Consider the following 27,615-nt stretch of genomic DNA (forward strand, 5'->3'; position numbering starts at 1 on the left):
ACTCTGTAGGGTTCTGAGTGGTCAGTTGCGGCCCAGCGGACACTGGCACTCGGAGGCAGAGCTGAGAGAGCCCGACCAGTCGTGGAGGGCCTGCTGCCTGCCACGCTTCACCTTCCAGCTGGTCCTGGGGCACCTGTTCTGTGTTCTGCTGTGGGTTCTGGAAGCTGGAGACACTCCCACATCTCCCTGCATCTCCCTGGAAGATCCTGGTTTGTGCTGTGGTGGTGGTTTGACAGCAAGGAGAAGACACACTTGAAGAACTGTGAAGGCACCAGGCAAAACGTGTGCTGCCTGCGAAGAAGTCTGTGAAAGACAGAGGGAGAATATTGGACCAATGACACAAGTCAATGACTCTCAGGCCCCCTGGGGTGGAGGCCAGGTCTCCCATGTTACAAATCTCGCGATTGTTGGACTGAAGACACGCCCGCGCAGGTTATCACCTCAGGTATCGTGGACTCTCTGGAAAAGGCGTGGAAGAGCCAGCCTCCTCAACTTTCCCAGCTGGCTGATGGAAAACCCATCTCAAAAGCACCAGACACCAACTGACAACAACTTCAGAGAAAAATGATTTCAATGAGAACATTCGTTTTCCAGAAATTTCACAACTGATCCACAAAGAAATTATGAGATGAGGTAGAGAGAGCAAGAAAAGGAGGAGAAACAAAGGTTGGAGCCATCAAACATACGAATGGAGAAAATCAGCCATTTAATATCAGTGGCTAAAACCCTGCTGTAGACCAGGCTTCTGCCTGCTTTCCTTGGAGATCACTTAGCTCACATGAAGTGGCAGATCACACAGGACAGGGGAACAGAAAACAGGGATCTCCCCGTCCTTTGGTCACAGTTGGTCTGAAGGGCATGCCTGATGATGCCAGCCTCAATGTTTTTCTTCCAGGTCCGGAAGAGGAACATCACAAAATAGCCAGACAAGTGTGGGAAGAAAAGTAAATGAAAAGCTTATAGCACAGATAACCATTCTCCAAATTGAAGAAGCATCTTGGCAGCATGAAAATTCAAACCTAGAAAGTGAGATTCAGCAGCTGACACTGAACTTGCAAATTCTGACTGAACTACAGGAAGATTACTTAAGGCAACTGGAGGGGAAAAAAAAACTGTTTAAGGAGGAAACGCGCTGCTTAGAAATGGAAAAACAACTTCTCAACGTGTCTAGGTACAGGAACTCCACAAATCCGATTTGCAACCTGTACAAGAAGATGGCAGAAGACATGGGCAAGGAATTGGAGAGAAGCACTTCTTTCTACAGAAATGAGACCCCCTTCTGTGCAAAAATGGCACACAAAAAAAACCTGGAACACAGCCATGTTGACCGAGAGAACGCTCAAGGAGTTAAGGAAAGAAAATGATTGCAGGAGGCAAATGCTGGCCAAGATAGAGTCCAAGTTCCAGCCTTTCCTGGGTGGCCCTTTTGCTCCACAGAAGTGGCCCAGAAGTGTCAGGGGATCCCCTGGGTCATCAGGCCACCCAGGACGGAGGAGGGTCACACAGTAAGAGCTCAAGAATCCAGGGTCACCTGCAGGTTTGACTCAGTTTCCACAGCAGCTGGGTCCTGAACACCCCCAATCACAGCAGGACATCTGCATTGTTTTCTCTTCAAAGTAAGTTTGATTTATCTCTTTCTAGTTTAGCTACTGTTATTTAATTGATGCTATAATTCCTCTTATTCAACTAGATATAGCATTATATTTTTAAGTTAGTATTTTTCAATAAAGATTCATGTAAAAATCCTATTGCAAAATGTCATGCATAATAGGGTAATTTACAAGTGAAACTTGGGCATGAGAGTACATGTGTTGCCGACATTTGTCACCCACCTGCTCTAAATCTGGGACCCTTGCCATTTAAACTCCAGGCAGCAGGGAAGCAGGTGGGAAAGCATGGGGGACACACGTCCTGGAACCCAAGGGCTTTGAGAAATTGGATTATTTGTTTTGGGAATCTTTCAGACCCCTGCATCATCACTTTTTTTTGTTCTACTGAGCTGTTCCCATTAGCAAACAAACATGTTAAGATATCTCCTTTTTTTTTTTTTTTTAAGTCCTCCCTTGACCCCACACCAGCTCCTTTCTGCCTGGTTTCTCTGCTTCCATTCACAGAAAAATTCAAGAGTTGACTGTATTCACTATCTCTACTTCCTCCCCTCCCTTTTTCATTCCAATCAGAGTTAGGGTTAGGGTGGGGTATGGAAAGTACTGGCAAGCCGGATAGTTGAAATGGGCTAGGCTGACAGGGTATTTAATAGAAGGGAATTTAATGAGAGATCTTAAAACAACAGGAGCAGCAAAAAGGTTAGGGTAGACGACAAATTGAAATAGATATAAATAGATATAAATATAAATATATATATATATATATATATATATATATATATATATATATATATATATATATAAAGGGGTCAAAGATAAAGACAACGTTATGTAATTCACAGCTCTGTCTCCAGCAGGATCTACTCTTCAAGGCCTAGTGGGTGATAAATAACTACAGGGGTCGGGAGAGGCTCGGGGACTGTTACATCTCCCTTCTCAGGGGTGGGGGTCATTCTCATCCCCCTTCTATGTCCCTACAAGCTGTTCTAGCCTCTCCCTAAAGGTAACCTTCCCTCGGCCCTGTCCTTCTCAGGGGCCGCTTCTCAGCCATCACAGAAACTCAGGGCCCTGTAGGTGCAGAAACGTGGTTCAGTGCGTTTCTTGGAGGCAGGAAACAGTAATCGAGGTGAGGCTAGTCCTTGAGGGCTGGGGAGGTCAGCTTCAGGCGTACCTGCGCCTTTCCTCCCGGGCTCTGCTAGGGCGCAATCCCAGGGGCTGCCCTTGCGGGGTCCTGTGGAAGGCACCCTCGATCTGGCCGCACGGTCCCCCGCTCCAGCGAGGGGAGAGAAGGGACTGGTCGCACGCTCCTCACCAGGGTTTCTTCCACCCTGGCCCTGCGCTCTACCTCCGTCCAGCCCCCACGGAAGAACGCCCGGGCGCGGAGACACCGCTGGAACGGGCAGCTCTCCGAGGAAAAAGGAGCTGCAGCCGCCAGAGGGCGCCCGCGGCGGGGCGAGAACCGGGGGCGGGGCCAGAACCAGGGGGAGAGGCGGGGCCCGGACCGAGAGCTTGGGGCGGTTGATAAGCCTATTTCGCCACCGGACTAGACGTCTGGTCGTCTCCTCACTTCCGGTTCCGCTTCCGATTCTTCCAGGCCCCGGAGCTCCTGAGCTGGCTGCCTGCGAAACCTCCGCGAGCCGCCCGCGGCCCGGCAAGAATGCGTTACCTAGTGCCATGGTCACGGTCGCCGTCACAGGCACCCTCAACCCCACCCTGGCCCACTCCCAGCCCTCCCCGCACCCGCCCCTGCCCGCTAGCTCCCCGGGGCCGCAGGTGCGGACCACAGCGGAATTCCACTCCCCGCGATAGCCCGCCAGCTCTGGGGAGCGAAGGGGAGGCGCGGGCCGGTGCCGCTCCCGGGCTGATGTCCCAGGTGCGTCCGAACCCCGAACCCCGAGGCGGCGCCCCGCAGGGCCCGGGCCCGCGGTCCTGGCCTTGGCGCCTGCTTGGCGTCCCCCTCCAAGTCCGAGGGAGGGCTAGGATTCTCTCACTTTGGGGTCCCGCTCATGCTTCACCCCTGATTATCCACCTGTCTACAAAGGACTTGCTTCGTTCAGGATACCCGAAGTCTTTTAGAAGCATGGCTGCTGATTGTATTGGATATTGAGTCTCTGCTTTTTAGAAAGGCCATGGGGGCGAGGCTGATCAGCTAAGTTTTCCTGAATAGTTATGGTTAAATTTGAGGCAAGACTTTAATTTCAGTCCATGACCCAAAATAGAGGCCATGTATGGACGGACCTACAGGTCATCCACTTAGTGTCTAGACTACTTAGGAACATCTTCCACTGTGTGGATTTGTTTCCGTTGAAATTCATTTCCATAGAATTTCAGTTGCTATTTATTATTGATGTGATATCTGAGGGTCCACAGAGGGACTCCGGGAGAGGAAGGAAGTTATGATTTCTCTGCAGCGTTGAGCGGAACAATTTGGCAGCACAAAGCAAGTTTCCTGCCTGCCATGAGGGAGGGTCAGTGTCATAGTGACCAAGTCAGTCCACTCCCAAGTCAAGTGTGCCCTCCCTTTCTTTTCCAGATTGTGCCTTTTTAGCCAAGAAGCATGGCCGTAATCCACCACAGCCCCTACTGTTGCAGGGAGCTTGAAGGCGCTGACATACTGTCAGACACATATTACTCTAACGAACTGCACACTCCGTTGCAAACAGCTACTCGCCCAACTGCCTCAGCGGACAGGTAAAACAAAAACAATTTAAAAGGCTTTTAAACAAACAATTAGGCTTTTAATATATTGGTATATTTTTATATATAAGAAAATACATTTGTGATTATGGGGCTCTTCTGTTTATCACACCGTAGGGAAAGCATAACATGACAATTATCTAAACCTTGAAGTGCTAACATCTGTTAGGAACTTGATAAAAAGTTAGTTGGTGTGTATTTTTAAAAGGTAGACATAAAGTTCATCCACTGTATTCTAGACCTCTAAAAGGACTGGTTTCTTCCTTTGAAAATTAATCTATTTCAAATATTTTTATTATATTTTATAACACCATCTGGTTAAAAATACTCCCAGAATCTGTAGTTCATAGTTGCTGCCTAAATTTTTGCTTTACCGAATTTCCTGTAACACATTAATTACAGATTATAGTTAAAATTGCATCTAACATATATTGAGCCATTACTATGTGTGGGCACTGTACCAAATGCTTTCTATGTAGTGATTCTTTTAATCCTCAAAACAATCCTATAAGTACTATTATTATCCCCATTTCATGTACGAAGTAACAGGTAAAACAAAGTTTCCAAGATCTTAGTGCCAGCTTTTCTGTATTGTATTTACATGAATCGTTTTGAGGGGAAGACATTTTCAGAACAGGTATTCAGTGAAAAAACTAGCCTGTGTGGTTGTTTTCTGTTTCTTTGTTTTATTTGTTTTTTTTTGTTTTGTTTTGTTTTTATCCTCACCCGAGGACATTTTTCCATTTTTTGTTCAGGTAGAGTAGGAGGGGGAGAGAGGAACAGAGAGAGAGAGAGAAACATCGACGTGAAGGGACACATCGAGTGGCTGTCACCCGCACGACTGACCAGAGCCGGGGACAAACTGCAACCGAGGTACATGCCCTTAGCGGGAACCGAACCCAGGTCTCTCAGGACCGCAGGCCGACGCTCTAACCGCTGAGCCAAACCGGCCAGGGCTTTATTTGTATTTTTTAATTTCATTTGGCCAGACCTCTCGTTTAATAATTATTTCTCTAAGAAATCAGACAGAAAGTCACCTAGCCTCAGTGTAAACACTTCCAAAATGGGACATCACAACCATGCAGGCAGTCATTCCAATTCTGAATGCTTCTGACTGTTAGATAAATCTCTTCGTACTGAGCCCTGGCTGGTTTGGCTCAGAGGTTAGAGCATCAGCCCGTGGACCAGAGAGTCCTGGGTTTGGTTCCAGCTAACAGCACGTACCCCAGTTGCAGTTTGTCTCCAGCCCCGGTTGGGGTCATATGGGTGGCAACCACTCAATGTGTCTCGCTCTCTTCCTCCCTCCTGCTCTGTCTGAAGGTAAATGCAAAAATGTCCTCGGGTGAGGGTAAAAAAAAAAATTTCTTCCTACTGAGAACATTTTTCCCTCCTTGTAATTTCTACTTGCTGTTCTGCTTCTTCCCTCTGAAGCTATGCAAAATAAGAAAAATAAGTCATCTCCATGATAGCAGCCCTTTAAGAGTGTGAAGATTCCTTTGGCGCTGTTTTCTTTGTCAGACTAAACACTGGCTCTCAACAGAGGACTAATCTTTCAGCTAAGCTTTCACCATCTTGATCTTGCAGTGTTCCAGTTTGTCAACATGCTTTTCATATATAAAGGGAAAAGAAGGCTTTTTCCTACTTATAAAACTAACACGTTCCTTATGAACAATTTGGAAAACAAAGAACAAATTTTCTTTTTGACAGAAAAATTATGAAATTAAATCACAAGAAAGAAAACCTCTACTTCCTTTATCTAGAAACAATGACCACTGTTAACATCTCAACATGCATTGTCTCCATTTATTAAATTTAAAGATCATATTCATTGTGGGTTGGTTTTTTTAATTGATTTTTTAGAGAGAGAGGAAGGGAGGGGAACATCGAAGTGAGAAACATGGATCGGCTGCCTCCCGCTCACCCGCTACTGGGGATCAAGCCCGAAACCCAGGCGTGTGCCTTGACCAGGAATTGAACTCGGACCTCGCAGTCCATGGGACAATGCTTAATCCACTGAGCCACACCGGCGGGGCTCATTGTGTTTTTTGTAAACTGCTATTTTCACTAAATGAAAAGGAATATTTTTATATTTGTGGGAAAGAGGGCTCAGCTCACTTCTACTGAGTTAGTCCTTGCTGCATCTGCTTTTCTACTATTACCTGATTCCAAAAAGTGGCTGTCGGCCCAAAATTCCTACTCAGCTCCAAGGGCCATCAGATTGGGAGGGCTTCCCTTGATTCAGAGGGAACCCTTAGCAGATCATGTGTGATCTGGGGATGAGCAGTTGACCCTGGCTCAAAAACAGCATTGTGAGGTTTCAGATTTGGCCAAAAGGGATCCAAGTAGGAATTTAGGGCTGCCATATCTGATCAATTCTTGATCCTCTCAAAAGTACTCATATAAGGCCTTTCATTGAAATTGGGATCCCTTCTACCTAAATGGTCTGTTAGTTGGTTAATAATTGGCTCCAAAATCTTTTAACTGGCATGAAATTTAAGAGAAGCATCTTTGAGAAAATAATTGCTTTTCATTAACTGACCATAAAATTAAACACATGTTCAATTACTTATAAGCTACAATAAGGTATTATTTGAAGCAGTATCTAGGTACAAATGTGTTCCTGGCTCCTAATTACTAAAACTTGCTTTCTCTTTTGCACCATGTGACTTCTTTCTTTTCATAGGCCCTAACCGGGAAAGCCAGGATGATCATATATTCTCGAACCCCTCCTATTATCTCCCTCTTAAGAATCAGATGAGCGGCTTACAGAAATAGAAGTTTGCTTTTCTTTCAGTGTTATTCAGTACTATGGAAAGTGTCATCAAGAGAACATTGACTGGTACCTCTGCTCTAGCAATGCTGAGGTTTATTTCTTCAGACCAGGTTCAGGGTCAATGACTCCCAACTCAAATCTCAAAAACAAAACAAAACAAAAAGCTCCTGGCTTTTAGGAATTACCCTTCATAATGGTAAGGATGAACATGAGTCGTAGCATATGTTAGCTCTCAGCAGCCTAATTTTCTAAACAATGATGTGCTTAAGGGGATGTCTTTTTTAAATATCCTAATGTATTTTGAACTAAGTTGGTAACTTAACAGCAGTACAAAATGATTTCCTCACATCAGCCTACTTTTTTTTCTTCTTTCCAGAATAGGCGATGCAGTCTAGCACCATTGTTACCCACCAGTGATATGCAGACAGGGTATGTCAAAATCACCTGAGACGCTTTCTAAAAATGCAGATTCCCAGGCTCCAGCTGTTGATGTTCTAGCTCTCTGGTTTGAGGTGGGTCTAGGGAATCTGCATTGTTAGAAGTTTTTCAGCTTATTTTGAGAACTATTGGGCTAGCAGAAAGCTCTGGAACCAGGATTACGGTTCTGGCGTACCCATTGTCCTAGGGCAAGTTCATCTTTATACTTCAGTTACTTTCTTCGTTGGTAAATTTTGAGCAATTACAGTAGTCACTAATACAGGCAAAAGTTGGTTTACAATTGTTTGCATGGAAGATAACACAATAGCCAGGCTGGTGTGGCTCAGTGGATTGAGTGTTGTCCCATGGACTGAGAGCTCCCAGTTCGATTCCCACTCAGGGCACATGCCCAGGTTTCGGGCTCGATCTCCAGTGGGGGGCACGCAGGAGGCGACCTATCAATGTTTCCCTCTCACATCGATATCTCTCTCGAGATTTCTCCCTTCTCTCTCTAAAAAGAAAAAAACAAAAAATAATAAAAAAACATTTTTTAAAAAAGAAAATAACATAATAAATAATAACACAAGAAGAAACTCTTTTGCATACTCATAACTGTAAATCTACTTTTGCCCCATCATGTATGTATACTCAGTTGATTGCCTTTTAAAATATTAATAGGTGGTGTTCTTTTATATTACTTCCATTGAAAATTTAGGAATGGCAGGTACACTGTTTAGAATCACAGATGTCTATCTCCTTTTTCCATTCAGTTGACATCTTCTTACCTCTAGCAAGTTCTGTAGCTCATTAGGCAAACATACCAATTAAGGAAGTAAGTGCCTTATAAACTGCTTAAGACTTCATTATATGTACCCATACTGTTCCTGGATTCTTCCTACTGCTTTCTGATTACTGAGTGTTTTTTTTGTTTGTTTGTTTGTTTTACTGTTAGCTCTTTGCTAAAATAAAAATGAGAGTATCTTTGTTCTGAACTTTCCCTTAATCATGCCTTCAATAATTACCAGCTAGAGTCAGCCTCCAAGATTGGAATATAATGTTCAAACTTCTGTGAAGTGACATCAACGAGAGATACTGGTTCATCCATAGAGAGTACGTCTTTATTAAAAATGCAAACACTTGTTTGAGGTTACAGATTGTAACAGTAATACTCTATTGTTTTCTTTATTGTGGAGATATGTATTATTTAAGCTTTAAAATTATTTAATCCTAAAACTTCAATATTTATTTTAACTCATTCCTTCTATATAATTATTATTAAAGCTAAGGGAGGAAATGTGAGACCCTAAAATAAAAGGGAAATATGACTTATTTTTGCTTGGCCTTTTATTTTAAATGGTCTCCTGCAACTCACTGGCTTTAAATAAATGCCAACCCAAATGATTGATTAACATTTCTACTGGCTAATCTCTCCGGGACAGTGTAATATATAGGGGTCAGGTGCTGAGAAATTGACTCATCTAATTTAAATGTAACTTTTCAAAACTTAGATATTCAAGTTTAGGTTGTCATTAATAAAAAGTATGTACATTTTTTTCACTTGTCATACTTCCCAAACCACGTCTGTTGATACTGGTCCGAGGTCTGAGAGCTGAATGCCACCATTCCTTCTACAGCACCCCAAATCAGGGGTCTCCCAGATCCTCCTTGACTAGCTAGTGCAGAGGTTGGCAAACAGTGTCTCTAAAGGGCCAGATAATAAATATTTTAGGCTTGACAGTCTCTGTCAAACTACTCAACTCTGCTATTTTAGGACAAAAACAGCCTTAGACAATAGACAACATATGAATGGTCGTGGCTGCATTCCAGTAAAATTATACTTATAAAAACAAGCAGTAGGATTTGGCCTAGGCGCTGTAGTTTGCCAGCTTCTATTAGTGATGTTATGAGATAAAGCATTCCATTTATAGGACAGTCATGAGTGTTAGTTCTTCAGTCCAATCAGCAAATATTTACAGGGAATTACATTAAGCCATGCACTGTATGCTACAAAGAAGAAAGTAACTCCACAGTCCATACCCCTCTCTCCGAGCACCTCTCCCATGGTTCTGCTCAGATGTAGAGTCTAAAAGACTTATATGACCCTGCAGGATATTGTTCTTGTTTTCCCCTCTTGCTTCACCTCTCACTACAACTCTTCTCTGCTGTGCCTCAAATTCCTGAATTCTATATCAGCTTTCCTGATTTAGCCCAAAATTCAACTCTGTCTTCTCAGTCTTTAAGATCTAGATAGCTTCCACTCAGATCTTTATTCCATACCTTCTGGATTTCCAAAGTCTTTTTTTTTTTCTTTGTGGTATGTGCCCCTAGCAGGAACCGAGCCCGGGACTCCCTGGTCCGCAGGCTGATGCTCAACCGCTGAGCCAAACTGGCCAGGGCTGGATTTCCAAAGTCTTTCTCAAAATGTATCCTAATCCCAGGATGAGGGTAGGGGGCAGTCATTACTGACTTTGGGCTCCTGGTTCCACTTATGCTCTTTCTGTTCAACAACATTTTGACCCAGATGTGAAAATCGGTCATTCTTCTGTTTCCTCCAAAGACCTCATCCACACGGAGCATTTGTGAGCTTGGAAAACTTCACTGATCAGTTAGGTGTCAGAAGGAAGAAGAATCACATCACACCATACAAAGTAACTTGAAGCCCCTTATTAGCCATAGCTTCCATATTCTTAAAAGTTCTTTAGCTTGGCTGTCACCAGGATTCGCTCGCTGGCTTTTCACCCGGTAAGTCCCCATCCTTCTACTGTCCTGTCCACTGGCTTCTTCCCCTCTCCCTGCCCTCCCCTCTCTTCTCCTCTTCTCACAAGAGCAAAAAGCAAATCTCTCCCACTCCTGGGCAGCGTAATCAGCCTGAGGTTGCTGGGTCTCTTACCAACACCCTTATTTGCAGAGTCTCTGTCTCTACACCAAGTAGCCTGACAAATATCAAAAAAAGCAGATCCTTCCCTGAGAAGAATTCTGGAGCCCACATTGCCAGGAATTTCCAATTCCGTAACCTTAGGCCTTTTCACGTGTTTTCCCCCTGACTGGAATCTTCCTTCTCTTCTACTTGATGACCTACTTATCCTTTGGACTCATCTCTAGACAATGATTCCCCCAGGAATCCTTCCTTCGGAAAGAAATCCTGTTGATCCTGCAAGGTGCCGGGGAGTATACTACCAATCCTAGACTACTTAAATCCAAGGTCAAGTGATGGGCAGAAGACGACTAGAGAGCTGGTTTGCTTCCGACTCACCGTTAACGTGACAGGGTGGCCTTTTGGGGTCCCAGCTTGTTTTGGAGATGGTCTCTCTTAGATTCCTCACCTGGTTGATGCCTGTACCTCTCGCCCTGCAAGGTCCTTAAAACAAAAATGAAATCAGCCAGAATCGGCACTGCCCTAAGTCCAAAGAGGTTTCTGTGCTCGTCTACCCCTCCGGACTCCCAGTTTCCCTCTTATGAAGCCCTGGTATCCCTTTCCGACTTGCTAACAACTAATTGCTTTTAAGAACATGTTTTCCTTCTTTTTCTTTTCAGTATTGTTTTGTTTTGTCTTCTCTAGGCTAATCAATAAGGTCAAATAAAAATTGAATTCAACTTGCCCAAGAAAATTTAACCCAGAGTACAACTGGGTTTCCTTGTTAAGATTTTCGTGTCATTGCCTGTTCTCAAGGAAAACTTCCTAGTCAGTAAATATTTGTTGAGCACCATATAGTTGCACAACACTATGCTGTAGCCTGGGGATTCTGTGGTGAGCGTGGCAGAGACCTTGTCTATAGTGATTTGTCCTCTCTTTGCCCTGCTGTGGCACCTGTGATGAATCAAGGTTCTTTGTTCTCTAGAACATTATACTCTTCATCTCCTGGTGTTAGATAACTGTTTTATTATAAAAGGATATAACTCGGGAACAGCCAGGTGGAAGAGATGCACAGGGCAAGGTATGTGGGAAGAAGCACACAGCTCCATGCTGCCTGAGCACGCCACTCTCCCTGCACCTCCACGTGCTCCCCAACCCAGAAGCTCCCTTTCAGCATTTTTAGTTGTTTTCAGTGGGAAGGTTGGTCCAAATAATCTAGATTGCCATTACTGGAAACTGGAAGTCATTAAATCCTTCCTAATTAGGAAGCAGATCTTTTGCCAGATAGTCTTAAGTGTTTTGTGAGGTCCTCTCCCTCACCTGATGCTTTCATTACTGCATCATAGGCTGCAGTCCAGGAAACAAATCCATCTCTTTGGTCTTGCTAATTCATCATGTATGCATGCATCTGTCAGACATCCATTTAGTACTTCCTGTGAAGCATGGATACAGCAGTGAACAAGATAGAGTCCCTCTCCTTCACTTCCTTGTTAAGAAACAGCAGAAAAAGTCAATTGAACTACCAGCCAATTTAGAAAACGTTTTTGTCTCCAGCCCACTGAATGGTAGTTAAGGGGCCGGACTACTGGAGACTGGATTTCTATGAAAGGTAACTGCTGAATAAGGCAATGTTTCTAAAACTTTGGCATGCGTAAGAATCATCTAGAGGTTTGTTAAAACATTACTGGGCCCCACCCCTAGACATTCTGATTCCTAGGTCTGAAGTGGAGCCTGAGAATTTGTGTTTCTAACAAGCTCTTGGGAGATGCTGATGCTGCTGGTCCATGGTCCACACATTCAGAACCACTATTAGAGAAGCTCTAGATAGAGCTTAGGAACAAGAGTTTCTGCACCTTTACAGTACTCTCCATTTTTTTTAAATAAAAAGATAATCTGTGGCCAAGACCAGTCAGTGGGGGAAAGAATAGTCACTTCAACAAACGGTGCTGGGACAACTAGATATCCATATACAAAAGAATGAAGTTGTACCTTTATCTCACACCATAAAAATTAACTCATGGATCTGAGAACTAAATATAAGAGCTAAAACTAAAAAATTGTCAGGAAAACACATGGGATAAATCTTCATGATCTTGGATTTGGCAATACATTCTTAGATATGACACTAAAAGCACAAGCAACAAAAAAAAGTTGGGCTTCATCAAAATTAAAAACTTGTGCTTCAAATGATGCTATCAAGAAAATGAAAAGACAGCATACAGAAAAGGAAAAAATATTTGCAAATCCTGTCTGATAAGAGACTTGTATCTAGAATAAAGAACTCTTACATCTCAGTGGCAAAGGATCTGAGCAGACATTTTTTCAAAGAGCATATTCAAATGGCAAATAAGCACATGAAAAGAAGCTCAACATCATTAGACAATAGAGAAATGCAAATCAAATCCACAAAAAGATAATTACTTAACATGCACTAGGATGGCTATAATTTTTTTTAAAGGGAAATAAGTGTTGGCAAGGATATGGAGAAACTGGAACCCTCATACATTGCTGGTGGTAGAAATTTTCCAGTGTGGAAAACAGTGTGACAGTTCCTCAAAAAATTAAACAGAATTGCTATATGACCCAGCATTCCACTACTAGGTATATGCCCAAAAGAAATGAAAACAAGTATTTAAACAAAAACTTGCACATAAATGTTCATAGCAACATTATTAACGATAGCCAAAAAGTAGAAACAACCTAAATGTTCAACGGGTGAATGGATAAAGAAAATGTATTCTATCCATGCAATGGAGTATTAGTCAGCCACAAAAAGGAATGAACTACTGATATGTGATATAGTCACAAAAAACCACATACAGATTTCATTTATGTGAACTATTCAGAATAAGCAAATCTATAGGGATAGAAAGTAGGTTAGTGGTTGCTTAGGGCTGGGCTTGGGAGGGGAGTGGGGAGATGATGGCTAAAGAGTCTTGAAAAGGTTTCTTTCTGAGGTGATGAAAATCTAAAATTGTTATGGTGATTAGTTGTGCATATTTGAGAATATACTAAAAACAATTTAACTATATACACTTTAAATGGATGAATTGTATGGCATATGAGTTATATCTCAATAAAGACATTTAAAAGAAATAAGCATTCATACAACTATAAAAAATACACAGATTGCCCTGGCCAGTTTGGCTCAGCGGTTAGAGCGTCAGCCCGTGGATCAGAGAGTCCCGGGTTCGGTTCCGCTAAGGGCACGTACTTCAGTTGCAGTTTGTCCCTGGCCCTGGTTGGGGCTGTGTGGGTGGCAACCAGTCAATGTGTCCCTTTCACATCGATGTTTCTCTCTCTTCCTCTGTCCTTGGGTGAGGATTTAAAAAATAAACACACAACAGGTAGCCTGGCTGGTGTTGCTCAATGGTTGAGCGCTGACCATGCACCAAGAGGTCTCCGGTTCAATTCCCAGTCAGGGCACAAGCCCAGGTTGTGGGCCAAATCCCCAGTGGGGGGCATGCAGAAGGTGGCCAATCGATGTTCTCTCTCATCGATGTTTCTATCTCTCTATCCCTTTCCCTTACTCTCTCTCTAAAAATCAATAAAGGAAAAAAATAAATAAATATACACACACATACATAAACTGTAAGCCCTCAGGAATTTAACCTCATTCCTTCAGTAGTCCAATGATGCCAAAATAACCAGTATGTATCATAACCTACCCAGCATTAAGAATTCTGTGTGTGGCCCTGGTCGGTTTTCTCAGTGGTTAGAGTGTTGGCCTGCGGTATGGAGAGACCCGGGTTCAGTTCCCCCTAAGGGCATGTGCCTCAGTTGCAGTTTGTCCCCGGCCCTGGTTGGGTTGTGCGGGTGGCAGCCACTCGATGTGTCCCTTTCACGTCAATGTTTCTCTCTCTCCTTTTCTCTCCCTCCTGCTCTATCTGAACAAAAAATGGAAAAATGTCCTCGGGTGAGGATTAAAAAGAAAAAGAGTGTTAGTCCCATTCATGAGGGCTCCACCTTCATGACCTAGCTCTCTGCTAAAGGCCCCAACTTCTTATATCATCACATTGGGCATTAGGATTTCAACATATACATCAGGGGGACCAAAAACATTCAGACCATAGTATTCCATATTGAAGCTATTTAAAAAGTCTCTCTTTTTTCACAGGTATCATGAATTAAGGGAGTCGCTCCAACAATGTAGGCTTCCATGGGGTGCTGACAGGGAATATGGTGGGATGATACCCATTTCACTCCCTGAAGAACACAGGCCAAAATGTGGACTTCCTCATGTCATGGGCAAGGGACATCAGCACTATGGATTTGGTGGAGATAACTGGCCAAAGTAAGTAATCTTTCTGCCTTTCACGTAGAGGTATTTATTATTCATTTTTATTTCTATTGTGAGTCCTTTTTAATTTACATCTACATCCAAACTTACTTCTTTTCTATTTATAAGAAGACACAGATGGAAAAACTAATTACATAATTTCTAATTGTGAAGTCAGTTAAAAAAAAAAATCTGTGTTTATGGATGTCTTTGCTGTCCATAGAGATGTTCAAGTATTATTATCAGAAATTTTTATTAATTTCATTTCCTTGCTAATCACATTTTACCTAAAACTAAAGGGGAATATTCCTGAGAGAGATTAAATTAAAAATGTTTTTGCTTGAGCAAATAGCTGGCCTAATTTGTACAGATGTTCTTGATTTTTTAGAACTTTTGATTTCTAATTTGTTCATCAAGCTATAGTCATTAGAATCTATGGGGCATTGTTTTCAATTATTAAAATATTTCAGTAATCATTTATAAATCTTAAAGTCACTCCTTCCACAACTTTATCAAAACATGGGTCAAACTGAAGAGAGAGCAAAAAAAAAAAAAAATTCTGAGCGGCAAATAAAATGTCACATTAATTATTTACTAAAAATTATGAACTTTATTCAAAATAAAATCTGTCAAACCTTCCCACAGAGCCTCCTTACTTGGCTTAGGAAAGACAAGTCACAGCTAGAGAGAGAAACAGTAACAACAGGGACACGTGGTGGCCGATGACCTTTTTGAAGCCCAAGTAAAGCAATAAACAACAGACAAATGAAAATGTGATCACCTCTCCAAAAGGGAAGACCCAAAGTCTCATCAGTTCCTGCACCCAGCTCCAAGTCCAGGATCTCTGCGTGACATTCACTTCTGTCTAGTTCAGTCATAATCTTGTCCCGAGAGTCCACACACCCTCTATGAAATAATAAGGAAAAAGGAGAGGACAAATTAGTTAATATATAAAAATATATACACAACACAGCAAGGAAGAAAATATAGGATGTGGCTACAGTTCTTATTTCTACAGTTCTTATTTATAGTTGGCATGAGGCTCTTGGTGTTATAATTTTCTTCCTCCACGACCCATTCCAAGTTGCCTTGCCCTCAGCCAGTACCTGTGCTGGTAGGAGTTCATTACCTGGTGGAGCAACCTCAAATTCTGTTCCTGAGATCTAAAGTCTAAGTGTGAGGCTGCTACAGTATCCCATTAACTATGCCACTAGAAGCAATACTAGGAGGTGTCCAAAAGGTTCTTTAGGTTCTAGAAATACTCCTTTCCCCCATCTTGTCTAGCAGCAGTCCTCTTGCCCTTGGTGTAAGGATCAATCATCCCAGCCTACTTGGTACAGTCCTTTCATGCCTGTTTTCTCCGGAGTCATAGGAGCCCCAAATTACCACATCATGTCAGTTTCCAATTCAATGGGACTGTTGTTGTGTTCCCTGATGAACGCATTTCTCCCTCTACCTCTAAACCAGCAAAGCCCAAGGGCTGTGGAGGAAGTAAAACTGAGTTCTCAAATGTAACAGAAAGTCAACAGTGAGAGGTATCACTCCCACTTCCACCGTTTGCTTTTTAGACCATGCATTTTGGCTTTGGGGAAAACTAGTTATTGGTCATTGATTCAGAGCACGTGCCGCACTCTTTAGGACAACATTCAGTCATAACTGAATCTTCCACAGGCTATTCTACCATTCTGCAAATCTGATAAGACCAACGTATCCTTTAAATTTAACCACTGCCGTTTTTGTAGTAAATTACTTACTCAGAAGTAATATTGTCTAAATGGCGCGCAGTGAGTAAGGCGCTCGGGAAGTCCACCAATGACGGGACTGGCAGAGGTGTAGTGAGAAGGAAAGGGAAATCCATATTTAGAAGGGTCTAGTCCTGTGAGGATAAATCGTGTCTGTCATGGTGGAAGGGTCCAGTGTACAGCTTCCCATCAGATGGCTGACTAGTACACCCAGGGAGATTTTTCTGTATGAAGTATTTAAGGTTGGTAACTTCTGCTGGCAAACTCAAATGTGGCCAGGTCAGTTTTGATGAGTCCATACATAGTAACACCTGTCCCTGCCCCAATGATAACTTAGTTTATGATTCCACTGAGCAAGCCCTGGGGTGACCAGAGAAAGCCTGACTGATGCCCACAGACTTGCTCATTTTATCTACCTAATTAATAACAACATTCTCAATCACGGGGTTTTCTTGGTGAGCATTCTCTTCAGCCATTCTTGGAAGCCAAGAAAGCAAATTTGTTGGAATCTATGTTGGAGAGATAAGATGTAGGGTGTGTGTTCAGAAGATATTGGTCAGCCCTGGCCAGTTTGGCCCATTAGTTGGATCATCAGCCCGTGAACCAAAGATTTGAGGGTTTGAGTCCAGTCAAGGGCAAGTACCTTGGTTGTGGTTCGTCCCCTGCCCTGATCAGGGTTGTGCGGGAGACAACCAATTGGTGTGTCTCTCTCACATCAATGTTTCTCTCTCTCTCTCTCCCCCTCCCTCCCACTCTATCTGAAAATAAATGGAAGAATATCCTCCGGTGAGGATTTAAAATATATATATATTGGTCAGCCACAAGGGACAGTACTACAATGTGTATTAAAACAGTCCAAGCACCAAGAGCGAAGGCTTTAGGTGATAATGTGTTAATGTAGGGTCATCAATTGTAACCAACAATAAAATATAATATATATATATATATATACACACACACACACATATATATATATATATATATATATAGAGAGAGAGAGAGAGAGAGAGAGAGAGAGAATTAGTTTGTGTATGGAAACATTTGATATATAGTATTAGGCAAGTTAGTTCTTTTTATCTGTATATGATCTAGAGATTATAAATACAGATCTGTCTCATTCTTTTTAATTTCTCAGTGTTCCACAATATGGATACATCATCATAGATTTAGCCATCCTTGTAATTTTTTTTTTTCATTAACTATAACTAATGAATATGCCTGTACAGGCCTGCTTGAACTCTTACACAGATGTTCTACTAGAGAAAATCCAAAGTGCAAGTTATGGGCCACAATATATAAATATTTTTCATTTTAATAGATATAGCCCAAATGCTTTATATTTTCTTGGTAGTGGCTAAAAGTGTTCATTTCTCCACACTCTTAGCCAACTGTATTAGTATCAAACTATAATTTTTGCCCATCTAATGAGTATCTTGGTTATCAGAATGCATTTGTCTGGTTAGGTTAAGAACTTTTTTCTTAATATAGCCATTTACATGTCCTTTTCTGTTCTTATTTTCTCCATTTTTATTGTTTGTCCTTTAGCTGTAGATTCTTACTGGTTCTTTATGTTTTGGATATTAATCCTTTACATATCCTATTGCCAGTCTTCCAATCTGTGTTTTATTTGAGCTTTTCATTTGCTGTTATTGTATTTCCTGTTGGTTTTTGACTTTTAAAAGAAAAATTTTATTTAAAATGTTGTCCCTTCGGCCAAGAAAAAAAAACATATCATTGTATATTTTATTGTAATATTTCTATGTATTTCCTGATTCTTTAGATATTTAATCCATCTGAAATTATCTTTGTGAGTAGTACAAAATAGAAATCTATTTTTTTCCAAATGGCCAGTGAATTTTCCCTTCATTGTTTATTGAAAGTAAATCCTTCTCCACTGATTTAAAGTGCCACCTTTTTGCCCAGCCAGAGTGGTTCAGTTGGTTGAGTGTCATCCTGTGCACTAAAAGGCTGCTGGTTCGATCCCCCGTAAAGACACATACCTGAGTGGTGGATTCAATCCTCACTTGGGGCATATACAGAAGGCAACACTGATGTTTTTCTCTCGCATTAATAATGTTCTCTCTCTCTCTCCCTCCCTCCCTTCTTCTCTCTAAGCATGTCCTTGGGTAAAGATTTAAAAAATAAAATAAAATGGCACCTTTTCATATACTGAATTTCCAAATACACATAGTTATATTAATCTCTTTGTCTTTTCCTATCTCACTGTTACATTGTGTTAATTTGAAAAACTGTTCAATATAATTTTTTCTTTTCAGAAGGCTTCCTATTGAACAATTCTATTATTTGACACAGAACAAAAAAAGTGACATCTACGAAAATGATTCTTTGTAAGTTTGGGGTTTCTTTTCCTTATATGAAATCAAATAACATTTTTTAAGTGAAAATGAGTTATATGAGAAATTTTTTAAAGCCCCAACATGGAAACTTTTAGAAAACACAAAAGTGTCCCTTTTTTTTTTTTTTTTTTAGGGAGATCATTAATAATAGAAACCAAGCCCTGGCCAGTTTGGCTCAGCAGTTAGAGCGTCGGCCTGCAGTCCAGAGAGACCCCGGTTCGGTTCCCACTAAGGGTGCGTGCCTCGGTTGCAGTTTGTCACCAGCCCTGGTTGGTCGTGCGGGTGGCAGCCACTCGATGTGTCCCTTTCACGTCGATGTTTCTCTCTCTCTCTTTTCCTCTCTCTCCCACCCACTCTATCTGAACAAAAAATGGAGAAATATCCTCGGGTGAGGATTAAAAAAAAAGTAATAGAAACCAAGACCAAACAAATTACAGAAATAAAACAAAGAAACCTAAGACCCACTAATAGTTTGTGGTATTTAAACAAGTGAAGGAAAGCAGGAAGTATGGGCTATAATGTTCAAGGGATTTGTACAGGCCATCTTGGCCACTTCCCTGCCTTTGACCTAGTTACTCAATCTAATAAGAATGTTACACTTCTTTAAAGGCTCATCAAAAATGCCCCAGCACCCTCAACAATTTTTATTTTTTTTTATTCTTTAAGAGAGACATATCTACTGGCTGCCACCCACATGACCCCAACCCGGGCTGGGGAAAAATTGCAACCGAGGTACGTGCCCTTAGCGGGAACCAAACCCGGGTCTCTCTGGACCATGGGCCGACACTCTAACTGCTGAGCCAAACCAGCCAGGGCCTTAACAAAATTTTTAATTAGAATTTTATGAGATGTTTGTTATGATAATCTACAAATAACTTCATAAGATTACTCCCTAAGTCTCTTTTGGATAAGGAACACTTGGTAATCATTTTTTATTCTTTGAAGTAGTTTGTTGTATATAATACGAAAATCATACTTTTTAATTTTCAGACAAAAATAAAACACTGACAATATTGAAGTAACTGAAAATATCCCTTCTTTGCCTTTAACTATTAGAATTATTAGGAATCCTTTTATGGGTAAGAAGTTAATATAGAGTTTAGCCACAAGAGGGAGCTAAAAAGACATTGGTGGTTACTAACCCCCTTGTTTGTCCTTTTGGAATTAGTTAACTTTGAAAAGTAAATATGAGTATGGCAGTAAATATTAGACTGGTCAGATCAAGGAATTGGTGTCACTGAACATATTTTCTTTTCAAACTTTGAGGGTTTTCTTTTTAGAAGCTTTCCTTTAAAAAAAAAAAAAAAGTTTTCCATTTGAATCAAATTAGTTTTAGCCATACACTTGTCAATATGATAAATAATTTGCCAAATGAGAAAATGTTTAAATGCTGACTTAATGTTTCATAAATAATAGCCAATCTAGTAACTCTAGATCCCTTGGATTCTTATATTCATTGCCCCCTGTTCCCTAATTCAACCAGAAATATAACTGGAAGACATATATATATTTTTTTAAGTTCTAAACCCACAAACTTAGAGTACAAATGAAAAAAGGACATAAACATCTTATGGTCCATGTGAATCGTGTGTTTATATTTCAGACTAGTAAAATTATATGGCTAATATACCATTTTCTAAATAGAAAAACATAAAAAATTAAAGAGTATAATCAATTTTACTGATCTTTACTATCAACTGATTAACATTCTGTTCATTTTTCATGCCTGAGATATTTCAGAAATATTTGCACAATTTGAAACTAATTATTGGAACCCAATCAAAGTGGATGACAATCCTTCCCTAGTGCAGACTTTGTTTCTGGGCTGCAGTATTACTTCTTGGCATGCAGAGCTCAGCATAATTAGTAAATACACAACCTTCAAATGAACTGATTCAGAAAAAGCATACCTTCAGTACCTTGTTCAGTTTTTTGTTTTTTTTTTATCCTCTGCGAGGACATTTTTCCATTTTTTGTTCAGGTAGAGTGGGAGGGAGAGAGAGGAACAGAGAGAGAGAGAAACATCGATGTGAAGGGACACATCGAGTGGCTGCCACTCGCACGACCAACCAGGGCCGGGGACAAACTGCAACCGAGGTACATGCCCTTAGCGGGAACCGAACCCAGGTCTCTCCAGACCGCAGGCCGACGCTCTAACTGCTGAGCCAAACCGGCCAGGGCCCTTGTTCAGTTTTTTTCTAGCCTCTCTGTTTACTGGGAGAGATCAGCAATCCCAGGCAAAAGGACTAAGCACACACAGTACTGACAGAGTTTCTCCAACCAGCCCACACTCGGGTCACTTTAGGTTGTGTAACTGCACACACATGGTGGCAGGCTGCCTCAGAGCACTTTTGCTGCTACCTAACTATGAGGGTGAATGTCAGTAAGAACCAGAGCTCTGTTATCATTAGAAGTAGGCAGTCCTACCTGCACTACAAATAAGAAATGCAAAATGGGTGTTAAGTAGGACTAACGTTAGAGTAAGCAGAATGGGGGGAAAAGAACATAACTCATCGATAGACAACTGAGATATAATGACATCATATCTCTCTGGTCAGTTACTCAATGTTCCAGAAAGTAAATCAAGATATTATAAAGTCAGTATTGTCTGAAATACACTGTAGTTGGAAAATTGGTTGCATCTTTATTCTTAAGCAAGTTTCTAAAAGGAAAGTAAGCTTTAAAAAGTCCTTAATATAAAATAGGATTTGTTTCCTTTTTTTATTCTAGGATGCCCAAACCACCTAATTCAACAGTAGGGTGAGTATACAACTTGTATTTTCCTTCCCTGTTTTGTGTGTGTGTGTGTGTGTGTGTGTGTGTTTTAATGTATTGATTAGAGAGGGAGAGAAACATCAGTTTGCTGTTCCCCTTGTTTATGCATGCATCGCTTGCTTCCTGTATGTGCCCTGACCAGGGCTCCAACCCACAGCCTTGGGATTAGAACAGCACCTGCCACAAAGAAGGGTTCCAATAAATGTTTGATGATTAATGTTTTTAAATTGCACTTCTATTCTGTTGTTTGCTCAACTAAATCTCAGCGAAATCTGCTCCCCGTATCCAGTTGAACACCCCTACCACACACACATTCCTCGCGGTGCCATGTTCCCGACCTTCACGTCACCTAAGGACCGCTACACTGGCGTCAGAGCCCGAGGCCAGCGGCCATTTCCTCCCACGGTGCCGACCAAGCCTTATGATACAACAGTTCTGAAGACAAGAGGTAAAATATGATTTAACAGTATTAATTATTCTTCTATTTGGAGTTTATTCAATAATAAAATTAAAGAAAGTAGAGCAAAGGACTCAAGTTACAAAAGTGTGACCCATCAGATTGGAGAAGTTGTTCTCAACTGTGGCTGCACTTTAGAATCAGCTGGGACCTCACCACAGACCAATTAAATCAGATTCTCTGCAAATGCTCTTAACTTTTCTTCTTTATACAGGGCCTCCCATGGTAGAATCAGAACAAACATTGTAGAATTGGTTGTTTTTATTCTACTTATATTTTATTTCCTTTTTGCTCTCTCCTATGGTTTAGCTTTTTAAAATTCCATCCTAGCTCAGGTGATCAGAGCATCAGTCTGGACGTGGATGCAGCAGCCATGATGAAAGGGAAAGATCCTCATTGAAACAGGACTCAGAAAGTAATGGGAGCAGTTTATTCAGTTCCTTTTAACACAGCCGTCCTCAACCTGTGGGTCGTGACCCCTTTCACGGGTCACCTAAGACCATCGGAAAACACATTTTTCCGATGGCGATTCATAACAGTAGCAAAATTATAGTTATGAAGTAGCAACAAAAATAATTTTATGGTTGGGGGTCACCACAACATGAACTGTGTTAAAGGGTCACGGCATTAGGAAGGTTGAGAACCACTGTCTTAACACCTTGGAGCATTTTATCACAGATGCAAACATTGAGGTCTTCCCAGATGAGTTTTATTAAAGGGAGGTAAACCCATACACTAGTCATCAAGGCTCTCCCACACTAGACACCTTAAAACAGAGAAGAAACCGATGGCGAAAGACTGAAGGTAACTGAAGGTGACAGAAAAGGTACATAGTAGGCAGAGATAAATATTTGTTTAATGAATTCGGGCTGTAAGGAAGGCAAGACCCAAGAACTGTCCTACAATGCGGGTCCCTCTGTACACAGATAATTGAACCCATAGGTAAGAACAGATACTGCCATCATCACTGTCAACTTCAGTACCTTCCAGGAGACAGTAACATGTTGAGAGATACTACAGTAGAATGTTTATCTTCAGATAGAGCAGGAGGGAGAGAGAGAGAGAGAGACATCGATGTGAGAGAGACACATCGAGTGGTTGCCACCCACACGACCCAACCAGGGCGGGGGACAAACTGCAACCAAGGTACGTGCCCTTAGTGGGAACCGAACCTGGGACTCTCCAGTCCACAGGCCAACACTCTAACCGCTGAGCCAAACCGGCCAGGGTTTAAGAACATGGACTGTGGAGTCAGACTGCCTGGGTGGAATCTGGCTCTGCCACTTACTCACCATGGATCATGGGAAAGTTTCTTCACTTCTTAGCCTCCACTTCCCAAACTATAAAATGGGAATATTAGTACCTACTTAATGGATAATAGAGACAAGTGTTAGCAGTTACTATTTTTACTACTCAGCTACCTGAAATCAACCATGGTCTGAAAATAATGAATGGAAAATTCCAAAAGTAAACAATTCACAAGTTTAAAATTACACGCCATTCTGAGTATCGTGATGCGCTCTCCCAGCATCACACTCCATCCCACCCTGACATAAATCATCCCTCTGTCCTGCGTGTCCAGGCCAGGGATTGGACCTGCAACCCCTCAGTCCGAGAGCTGATGCACTAACTGCTGAGCCAAACCAGCCAGTGCCTAACTCCATTTCTTGATATTTAGGCAGGGAAAAGCCAAAATAGGTAGTTTAGAATTATATTCACTGAAACTGGAAAGAGGATCCAGGAAGATATAGAATTTACCTGAAAATTCCTTTCATTAACAAGAAAGGGGAAGTACTAGTCCACCTCCTATAGCTGAGAGCACTAAGGTTAGAGTCCTTCTCAGTCTGTGTGTCCCACACGCTGGGCATTGGTGGGGCAAAAAGTCAAACAAAGCTGTAACCACACAGCTAAATGTACACCCACACTCTCTCTACCTCGTATTATCGTGTTTCTATTTACTACACCCATAGATCCCGTGAGCTAGGAGACTGTTCTTGTATATGCAGGATAACAGTGCTTTCCCTGAAATTTCAGGTAATCCATACAGATACGAACTGCTTGATTTTCCCATGGATTCAAAGAAGAAAGCCTTGATGTGGCCAGGACAGGATGTATATTATGACGTAAGTATCTTTTTAAATTTGTGTTTAAAATAAAGTAAAAATGTTTTTACTGTATATGTTTATGAAAATCCAAAAGATAGATTGTTTTTATATTCTATCTGAGTTTTTTGACCAGGATTCATATTTTTAATAGTTGTTTTCTTAACTGATTTCAGATAGTTTGGGCAGTTATGTAACATTTCCAGTTACCAAAAAAAAGGTTCCTCCCAAAAAAAGGTGGAAGAGGACTGTATTTCACTCACTCTGTGTCCCCCACTCTATTTATATGATCCATAATATATTAAGTAACTCCAAATATGAATAAATGAGAGATTTTCAGAAGATTTACAATTTATTGTTCTAACCATTATATTTGTGTAGACTCAAAAATAAAACAGTAGACACTATTTACTGAGAAATTGCTACACACTAATCACTTTAGAAAAAATATGTCACTTAGCCCTTAAAATAAGCTCATAAGGTTAGTATCACCACCCCCATTTTATACATGAGGAAACTGAGGCTCAGAGTTTGTGACTATCTCATGATCACAGACGTCAGGCTTGTGAGATTCCAGTCTCTGCTCTTAACCTCCATACTATAACTCCACATGGATAAAAAAAGAAAATCTTAAATCATGAAAGAAAATACCTAGAAATTTGAAAATAATAATAGCTAACATTCATTGGCCAGTGAGTTTGTGAGGGGCGGTGCCAAGTGTTTTCCATGTTATCTCCTAGTACCTAACAATCTACGAGTTAGGCAAGAAATAATTATGGAAGGCTGAAACATTCGCATTCCATTTAGAAAGGCCATTGTCACAGGCCAGAGTGTGGTCACTGTAATGTCACATAGTTATCTATAAAGTAAGCAGTTTCCTGTTTGTTTTTTGTAAAGTTATACATCAAGAAAAGTCCTTAAAGAATCATCTGTTTTACTGGCTGTCTTTCATTCTTTCAAGCAAAACTTCTATCTAAGCAACCCAGAAATATGAGAAGTTATTCTGGAGGTGATTCCATCATTACATGTTCTTGTAGCCAAAGTTTACAGCTCTGGAGTTTAATTTCTTCTTTCAATTTCCCTCATTTCCACCCTCTCATAAACATTTTGTTTTCCTCATGTCACATCCCTTTGCAACCACCTTGACTAGCTCTCAATCTCCCTTGCCAAGTGTAAATCCCAGTGCTTTAGCTGAGCTACAAAGACCCTTTGGACCCTGGCCGGTTTGGCTCAGTGGTTAGAGCGTCAGCCTGCAGTCCAGAGAGACCCGGGTTTGGTTCCCACTAAGGGCACGTACCTCGGTTGCAGTTTGTCCCAGTTGGTCGTGCGGGTGGCAGCCACTCGATGTGTCCCTTTCACATTGATGTTTCTCAGCCACTCTATGTGTCCCTTTCACATCGACGTTTCTCTCTCTCTCTCTCTCTCTCTCTCTCTTCCTCTCTTTCCCTCCCACTCTATCTGAACAAAAAATGGAAAAATGTCCTCAGGTGAGGATTAAAAAAAAAAAAAGACCCTTTGGGATCTGGTCTTTCTCCCTTCCTACATAGCCTGGCTCCACTTGCTAGTCCTCCAACAGGTTCATGGCCATTTCCTGTTCCTGAATACCCTCTTTTCATGGTCTCTTTGCCTATTTAAAACTTGCTCACTCTTCAAAGCTCAGCTCAACTCTCATTGTTTATGTTGCCTGGAATTTCTTTTTTCCACCTCCTGGGGAGATACTGAATCAGCCCTTATTCTACTAGATGACATTAATTACAATAATCTTTTATGTTCATATTCTAGTTTCCTAAATGTGTTGAGAAAAACAAGCCAGTGTTTTACCCCAAACCTCCTAAAACCTTCGCTCCTAACACTTCTTTAAAGTCATGGGATCCTATTAACTCTCTAAAAGAAGCCAATATACAGAGAAATCTTGAGAGGTCCCACTGGATCAGTTCATACACTCATGATTTTACAGGTATGCGTTCACTTTAAATCAAGTAAAAAGAACAAAATTAAATAGTTGACAAATGCTGGTACAAGCATTCATCTTCTATTTCCCCCATTTCTTAATCTAAGTACTAATGGAAATTAAAGTGGGTAGTAAGTTTCTCTTAGTGAGTAGCTGGGAGGTAAAGTTGGTTTTCATTTTATTGGTTCTAGCTATATTACAAAGGGGAATGGTCATTTACATGCTGTTTTTCATTTAACAAAATAATAAGATATGATGTTTCCATTAAGGTCTGGGGCCCATGAACCCCCTTGAACTGGATGATTACCATGAAAAGGAGATAGCAGAGTTAACTGGACAGATAACATTTGACCCAGAGCCTGTAAGTAATTGCAGTCAACTCTTAAGTTATTTGGGGGGAAAGTATCCACATGTTGGGCTCTTTCTTGCTTTGCTCACTTCCTATTTGCTTCTTGAGTATTGGTGACCAAACTAGAAAAAGGAAAATTTAACTCATTTTAGAAGTTAAATTTGAATTAATTTGAACTGGTTTGAATACCTCTCTCCACTGTTTTGAAGAACAAACAGGTTTCTTTTTTTCTTCATGGTACTGGTTAATTTTTTTAAAACATTTTATACTGTGTTAACTGTTCCTAAAATTTACAAAGGAACTGGGTTACAAAAACTTACCTAGTAATTTAATAAGATTCTTAAATCTGCGGTTCTGTGGTTCTTTTCATATTTGTGTGTCTTGTACATGTCACTGCTTTAGAAGAGATGAAGGCTTCTTCCTGATAGCCACAAGAGTTGAGAGTTGACTGGATTACAATCAAAAGCCAATAAATTCTCTGTAAATGGGAGAGATTTCTTAATTATGTGAAATGGCCTGAAACTAATGCTCAAACCCTTTAGTGATACAAGCTATAATCTGTTGGCTTAATTATGTAAATGAAATAAAATGACCTAATAGTATTCACTTATTGTTTTATTTGGGGCCTAAATTTTATCCTCTAAAACTGCAAAGTTTTTAAAATAAAATTAATATTTTCAAAAAAGTAAACTATGGAAAAATATGTTTTAAAAACTTTGAGCTATTTCAGTATGAATTCGTTTTAGACTGAACTGTCCAAGTTTTTTTTTAATCCTCACTCGAGGACATTTTTGCATTTATCTTCAGATAGAGCAGGAGGGAGAGAGGGAGGGAGAGAGAGAGAGAAACATCAACGCAACAGAGACACATCAAGTGGTTGCCACCCACACGACTCCAACCTGGGCGTGGACAAACTGCAACCGAGGTAGTACGTGCCCTTAGTGGGAACTGAACCCCAGGACTCTCTGGTCCGCCTGCCGTTGCTCTAACCACTGATCCATACCGGCCAGGGCCTGTACACATTTTTTACATTAGCCTCAGTATTTCCCAAAGTGATATAAAATCATTAACATCAGAAGTAGTTCCATTGACTGTGCTGTATCATTCGCTGAAGGATTTTTAATTTTGTTTATTTTCCACTTGCAAACAGCATTCTCTAAGGTTAGAATGGTACGCATACTCTGACCCTGTCGGGTGTGTTCAGCAATTGTCCAGACTCCTACAGATTTGACCCTTTAGGGTCCAGCCCCTCAGG

General features: G+C 41.1%; 1 protein-coding gene and 1 long non-coding RNA gene across 8 annotated transcripts in view; one reads left to right on the plus strand and one right to left on the minus strand.

The window, feature by feature from the left end:
• On the minus strand, nucleotides 1-26,833 carry LOC118620351. Its single transcript, XR_004957395.1, has 5 exons — nucleotides 26,681-26,833; nucleotides 15,409-15,533; nucleotides 11,669-11,781; nucleotides 10,748-10,852; nucleotides 1-303 (listed from the first exon to the last, which is right to left on the minus strand). It is a non-coding gene; the product is annotated as an uncharacterized LOC118620351 (long non-coding RNA).
• The window catches only part of CUNH7orf31 (chromosome unknown C7orf31 homolog), a 42,135-nt gene that overhangs the window by 10,800 nt on the left and 3,720 nt on the right, over nucleotides 1-27,615 (plus strand). For 2 of the 7 annotated variants that reach the window (XM_036247416.1, XM_036247422.1), the window contains exons 1-9: nucleotides 3,368-3,480; nucleotides 4,141-4,298; nucleotides 14,466-14,642; nucleotides 18,646-18,717; nucleotides 21,457-21,486; nucleotides 21,768-21,949; nucleotides 23,993-24,081; nucleotides 25,843-26,017; nucleotides 26,281-26,372. In XM_036247416.1, the coding sequence (XP_036103309.1) occupies nucleotides 4,165-4,298; nucleotides 14,466-14,642; nucleotides 18,646-18,717; nucleotides 21,457-21,486; nucleotides 21,768-21,949; nucleotides 23,993-24,081; nucleotides 25,843-26,017; nucleotides 26,281-26,372 (951 nt within the window). In that variant the 5' untranslated portion in view covers nucleotides 3,368-3,480; nucleotides 4,141-4,164. Of the gene's footprint in view, nucleotides 1-3,367; nucleotides 3,481-4,140; nucleotides 4,299-7,453; nucleotides 7,507-10,051; nucleotides 10,237-10,596; nucleotides 10,697-14,465; nucleotides 14,643-18,645; nucleotides 18,718-21,456; nucleotides 21,487-21,767; nucleotides 21,950-23,992; nucleotides 24,082-25,842; nucleotides 26,018-26,280; nucleotides 26,373-27,615 lie in introns of those variants that run through there. The other 5 variants (XM_036247421.1, XM_036247420.1, XM_036247419.1 and 2 more) reach the window with 5 other exon arrangements.

This window comes from Molossus molossus, unplaced genomic scaffold, assembly GCF_014108415.1.
Source record: "Molossus molossus isolate mMolMol1 unplaced genomic scaffold, mMolMol1.p scaffold_m16_p_7, whole genome shotgun sequence".
Classification (NCBI taxonomy): domain Eukaryota; kingdom Metazoa; phylum Chordata; class Mammalia; order Chiroptera; family Molossidae; genus Molossus; species Molossus molossus.